The sequence below is a fragment of the Gavialis gangeticus genome, unplaced genomic scaffold, assembly GCF_001723915.1.
Source record: "Gavialis gangeticus isolate Ggan-Ray unplaced genomic scaffold, GavGan_comp1, whole genome shotgun sequence".
NCBI lineage: Eukaryota > Metazoa > Chordata > Crocodylia > Gavialidae > Gavialis > Gavialis gangeticus.
In genome coordinates, this window is record NW_017729032.1 from 19,911,413 (window position 1) to 19,918,116 (window position 6,704).

Genomic DNA, 6,704 nt, shown 5'->3' on the forward strand with positions numbered 1-6,704 from the left:
GGCACAAGTTCATACATTTCTTATGCAGTTCTCATTCACTCGTGAGCCAGGGCGAGCAATACAAAGCAAACAAAAAGATTCATTTTGCACAAATCATAAATATGCAAATGATATACAAATAAGTCATCCCCTCATTTACTCCACATTGCTCACCATGATCTGTCAGTCAGTGAGTGGGAACCAGGTCTCACACTTCCCTGCCAAAAATGCAATGACAAGTGACTTTGGTAAAAGCTAGAAGAAGTGCTACATGAAGATGCTGAGGAGCGCAATCTTGACCTAGCATCAGAAATTGATAGTAGAGGCTGGAGAAGATGTAGTGAACAATATCTGGCACAGGACTGTACAACCCCTACAGAGGAAAGAAGAGAGCACTGGTAGTGGAGAAGTGGACCAGACGAGTGGGACAGAGGACAGCAACAGTGACAACAGCAGCGGGTCCTCCAGTGGAAGCTGGACTGACAACAATAAAAAGACCAGTTGAGCCAAGTACCTGACCCCAGAAACAGGGCACGAGAGGACATGAAGGGAGGGCTGGTCAGAGAAACCAGAAAGGACTGGGTGTATTTTGTGTGGTTCAGAAAGGACTGGGTGTATTTTGTGTGGTTTGTGCGCGGTTTATGGAAACTGTAACCGGTACGGGTGGCCAGCAGGCTTTTGTACAGGTGCGGGTTTCTTTTCTGTAACACGATCGGTTAGATGCATATAAACGTATACAGAGAGAGAAATATTTTTACAAAAAAAAAAAAATAATAAGTGCTATAGGGCTGCGCTGTACGAGCACCTCACCAAAAATCAGGGGAGCCCCTTGCTCCAATTTGACCAATTTATATCCTGTGTCAGGAGCACTGTGTGGAAGGCCAGGAACCTGCTCCTCTACAGACAAACAGACGTAGAGGTAGTGGGCTGCATGAAGATGGCTCTGAGTGAACTCCGAACCTACCATCAGAAATTGGTAGCAGAGGATGGAGAAGACGCAGTGAACACCACCTGGCACAGGGACACGTGGTACAGGACCATACAACCCCCGCTGAGGAAAGGAGAAAGAGACAGCAGCAGAGAAGAGGACCAGACGAGTGGGACGGAGGACAGCAACAACGACAACAACAGCAGCAGGTCCTCTAGCGGAAGCTGGTGTGACAATGACGAAGAAACCAGCTGAGCCGAGTACCTGACCCCTAAACAGGGAACGAGCAGATGTGAAGGGAGGGCTGGTCGGAGAGACCAGAAAGGACTGGGTGTATTTTGCGTGTGGTTTGCAGATATTGGAATAGGTATGGGCGGACAGCCGGCCTTTGTACAGGTGCGGGGTTTTTTTCTGTAACAGAATCGGTTTAAATATATATAACCATATATAGAGAGAGAAATATATATATTTTTTGTTTGTTTTTTTTGTAAAAAAAGGGCTATAGGGCTTGAACTGCCTCATAGCCCACTGAGCCCTACCAGTGGGAGTCCAGAAACACAGAGAGGGACAGTTGGGGAGACCCAGTTATGTGGCTCTGCACCTGTGCCAAGAGGTATGGAAAATGGTGAGCATAGCCGTACTGTATGGGCACCTTACCAAGCACTAGAGGAGCCCATCACACTGTTTCGACCAGTTTGGGTTCTGCATCATGAGAGCCTTGTGGAAGGCCAGGAACCTTCTGCTGTACAGACAAATGGACACAGAAGTAGGGGGCTGCGTGAAGATGGCACTGAGTGAACTCCAGACCTACTACCAGAAATCAGTAGCAGAGAACAGAGAAGACACAGCAAAATGCCACGTGGTACAGGACCATACAACACCCCCCCCTCCCCACCCTACCCCCGAGTGAAGAAGGGAGCAAAGGCAGCAGAGAAGAGGGACAGACAAGTGGAACAGAGGACAGCAACAGCAGCAGCAGTAGTGAGTCCTCCAGCAGAAGCTAAAGTGGCAATGACGGAGAGACAACTTGAACTGAGTATGTGACCCCGGAGCGGGGCTAGGGTGGACATGAAGGAAGGGCTGGTCCGAGGCACCAGAATGGACTGATGTTGTTTTGGGTGTGTTGCATGCATTTGTGAATATTGGATATCACCAGAATACTAGGGGAGCCCATCAGCCCATTTCAACCAGTTTGCATCTTGTATCAGGAGTGCCATATAGAAGGCCAGGAACCTCCTGTTGTACAGGCAAATGGATGCAGAGGTAGTAGACTGCATGAAAATGGCTCTGAGTGAGCTCTGGACCGATTACCAGAAATTGGTAGCGAAGGATGGAGAGAATGCAACCAAAGTCACTTAGCACAGAGACAAGTGGCACAGGATATTCCAATGTCCCATGAGCAAAGAGGGGACCACAGACCATGGATCATAGGCTCAACCACAGACCATGGATCATGGGCTCACCGTGGTTCTATGAGATCCTTAACCAGTTCTGCAGTATGTATGGCCTGCGGAGCGCAGTCCCTGTGACCACGGGCAATCACAAGAAGATCCAGAAGCCAGGGAGGCTGAGGGACATCATGTGACACTTGCCAGACCATGTGGAAGCACATCAACCGCAAGGACCTATGCAAAGATCACAGCAATCTGAACTGGCTGATAGCCCACCAAGCCCTGACAGTGAGGGTCCGGAGGTCTAGAGAGGGACAGCTGGGAAGACCTAGCTGCCTGTGGCTCAACTGCCACGGAGCCAACAAGCCAATTGACCACCTCCTCTGGCTCTGTACCTGTGCCAAGGAGGTATGGAACAGGGTGAAGTAGCTCTGCAAAGCAGTATCTAGTTGACCAGAGAAGCAACACTGTACAGGCACCTCGGCAAGCACCAGGAGAGCCCTTCAGCCATTTCAACCAGTTGGCAGCCTGTGTCAGGAGTGCCCTGCGGAAAGCCAGAAAGCTCCTGCTGTAGTCACATGGATGTAAAGGTGGTAGACTGTGTGAAAATGGCTGAGAGAACCCCAGACCTATTACCAGAAATCAGTAGTAGAGGATGGAGAGGACATGGCCAAAGCCACCTGGCACAGAGACACTTGGCACAGGATCCTCCAAACTCCCCCCTAGCAGGGAAGTGTGCTGTGACAGTGAGGAAGAGGAAGAGACAAACGGAACTGAGGATAGTGACAGTGACAGCAGCAGCGAGTCCTCCAGTGGGACCTGGAGCAACAGTGACAGGGATAACAGGTAAACTGAGTCTGTGACCCTGCAAGCGGGGTGGGAATGAAGGGAATGGGTTGCCTTGTCCAGCATTTCTCTGTATGTGGCATGCGGGCACAGATACTATAACCATTTCGGGTGGCCAGAGGGCCTTTGTATGGGTTCAGATATTGCAACAGGTTATGGTTTTTTCTCTGTGGTATGATATATATGTTTTGTTTTGGTTTTTTCCCCCTTCCCCCTCCCCCCAAAGAAAAACCCATGACCATCAGGGCAGTTTTCCTAGTTGCACATTTCTGGCATGGGGTAATACCCACAGAGGTAAGGTAAACCTCCCACTTGCTGCTCGAGTGGTAAGATCTTGGCTTTATGCCCACTTTATGGAAATAAGGGACTCCTCCCTAGCTTCTTCCTGTGGCCTTAGGGCTGAGGGCAAGTGAAACTCGGGGTCATCTAAACCCCACATCTCTGGGCTTTGACCTGCATATAGGATGCCTGCCAAAGTATTTGGAAACATCTGAAGCCCCAGATTGGATGGAGAATATTTGCCACTGGTAAGGCCACTTATGGTTCTTGACTGACTCACGGATTTAGAACTGATTTGGATTGGAACATGAATTTTTCATTTAAAAAAGATCCTTCTCCCTAGCTTGTTCCTGCAGCCATACAGCTGAGGGCAAGTAAAACTTGGGGCATCTGAACCCTAAGCCTCCAGGTTTGGGCCTGCATGTAGGATGCCTGCCAAATGATTTAGAAACATCTGAATTCCCACGTGGGCGTGGAGGATGTTTGCTGATATTAGAGCCACTTATGCTTCTTGACGGACTCACAGTCAAGTATTTGGAATTGTGTTCTAAGGCTGATTTGGCTTGGAACACAAATAACTGTCATTAAAAAAAATTAAAAAAAGAAAAGCTAGAGGATCCCCACCAGGGGCCTCCCAATCTTTTTTGCCCAGGGTCCCAAAAAATCTCTGAACAGGGACAATATATCTGCTGAGCATCACCTGTACCTCTGAGATGTCCTACTGTGGGGTCCCTTCCTAGCAATAAGGTAGCCTTCCTTTTCCTAGTTTTTGGAAGCTGGCAGGATCATAGCACACTATAATAAACCTACAATAACAATTAGACTTCCTGAAGCAAGACTGCTTTGTGGTCTACATCAGTAGTCCTCAGTCTTTTGGTCCTGTAGCCTGATGAGTTGCATGGGGATGGTCCACATGTTTTTGCATGTGGTACACAAATACAATTCACTCCTTGGTCTTGAAGGTAGGAACCATGGATCCACAGCACCTGGGAAGTTCCCTAGAACTGTTTTGCATATCACTGTAATATAATAACAAACAACAATGCTATCTTTTGACAGTAAAGTAGAGCCCATAATCTGGATATGGAATAATATATGTAGAGACTACTGAAGAGATTATATGGTTTCTGTTTCAGCATATTTAACACTGCATTGCTGATTTTATGCAAGAAAAATCCACTATCTTATTGTAATATTTAGCTGAAATTCCTTTATTTTTCTAATTCTGTTTGCGTGTAAAGTAAGTATACACCACAGTTGAACTGTGACACTGTTGAAATTTAAGGCATACAATCACAGGCCAATGAAGCTGCAAGCACTTACACGAAAACTTGGTTCAATCTACAAAGCAAATGGATCACTTTTTCCAAGTACCTTTTAGGGAAAACAAATTTATTTTGTATAGCATCTCAACTTGGCATTCTGTGAATAGCATACACAAAATATACAGGCAGGTAAGGAAGTACAGGCAACCCCTGCTTAGTGCTCTTAATTGGTTTCTGAAAAAATGAGCATTAAGAGAAACCAAAAGTAATTGATGTCCCAAGATGGTGACCGCAATTGTTTCTAATGACTCAAGATGGCAACTGCAAGCATTATAACAAAACTCACTGAGCGCTAAGTGAAATCAGGTATCAATTTAAAATGAGCGTTATAGCAAAATAGCTTTAAGTGGGGGTTGCCTGTAATGCTGAAAATAAGAAATTGTTTTACTCACTTGTTTCACATTTTCTGCCAAGAACACTATATATACACTGCAAAATCCCAGTTGTGTTATCACAAGAAAAAAGTCAACAATATGCCTGAAAAGGGAAAAAAAAAATCCAATAAAATTAAGATGTTGCCAATTAAGCCATTTCCTAATGATAAAACTAGTGCACTATTTTATACTAAGGGCATGTCTATACTTTGTCCAAATATACTTGACAGCACTGCCATGAAAACATGCCCCTCGCACTCCATTTTCTCCAAATGCCAAAGAAAGAGAGGAATATAGCCACTGTCAGAGCAGCACAAAGCACAGAATCATAGAAAACTAGGATTTTCTCATAATCCACCACCTACATCTTCCTGCCCCTTTCCAAAAAGACCTTCACTAGCAAACTCCCCTGTAAACTGGTCTGTTTGGAACCTTAGTCCCAAAAGGTTCCCTTTTCTTTGCTTCCTTTCACCAAGCATACAGTGAAGGAAGGTGAGGGAGTTTCCAGGCAAATTCTCTAGCAAACGCCCCCTCACTCAGGACTCTAGTTAAGAAAGGGTCTTAAATATTGGTGTAACTGCTGAGATATACAATCATAGAATCACAGAAAATTAGGGCTGGAAGGGACCTTAGGAGGTCATCTAGTCCAACCCCCTGCTCAAAGCAGGGCCAGCCTCAGCTAGATCATCCTAGCCAGGGCTTTGTCAAGCTGAGCCTTAAGTTTCCAAGGATGGAGATTCCACCGCATTTCGAGGTAACTTGTTCTAGTGCTTCACCACCCTCCTAGTGAGAAACTTTTTCCCCAATATCTAACCTAAACCTCCCTTGCTCCAACTTAAGACCATTGCTCCTTGTTCTGTCACCTGCCACTACTGAGAACAGTCTAGCTCCATCCTTTTTGGAACCCCCCTTTAGGTAGTTCAAGGCTGCCATTAAATCCCGGCTCAGTCTTCTCTTCTCCCAACTAAGTCCAGTTCCCTCAGCCTCTCCTCAGAAGTCATTTGTCCCAGGACCTGAAACATTTTCATTGCCCTCCACTGGACTCTCTCCAACTTGTCCCCATCCTTTCTGTAGTGGGGGGCTCAAAACTGGACAATACACCAGATGTGGCCTCACCAGTGCAGAACAGAGAGGAATAATTACTTCCCTCAGTCTGCTAGCACCACTCCTACCAATGCAGCCCAGTATATTGTTAGCCTTCTTGGCAACAAGACCACACTGCTGACTCATATCCAGTTTATTGTCCACATTAGGCCCAAGACCTTTTCTGCAGAGCTGCTGCTTAATCAGTCACTCCCCAGACTGTAGCAGTGCATGGGATTGTTCTGGCCCAAGTGCAGGACTTTGCACTTGTCCTTGATGAAACTCATGAGATTTCTTTTGGTCCAACCTTCCAATTTGTTTAGGTCATTCTGGTGACATAGGTCCAATCCTAGCCCTACCTCCGATGTATCTACTACACCCCCCACAGCTTAGTGTCATCTGCAAAGAGAAAGGGTGACAAGAGAAAGGGACGCTCAGGTAAGCAACAACATCCTGGGAGTAGGGGGTCACAACAGTCCTGGGAGTGGGGGGGGGGGGG

The 6,704-nt window shown here is 46.5% G+C and overlaps 1 protein-coding gene across 1 annotated transcript in view; it reads right to left on the reverse strand.

The window, feature by feature from the left end:
• The window catches only part of SLC36A4 (solute carrier family 36 member 4), a 326,381-nt gene that overhangs the window by 280,805 nt on the left and 38,872 nt on the right, over positions 1–6,704 (reverse strand). Inside the window, exon 5 of the mRNA XM_019525419.1 lies at positions 5,141–5,225. Within this exon, the coding sequence (XP_019380964.1) occupies positions 5,141–5,225 (85 nt within the window). The remainder of the gene's footprint in view (positions 1–5,140; positions 5,226–6,704) is intronic.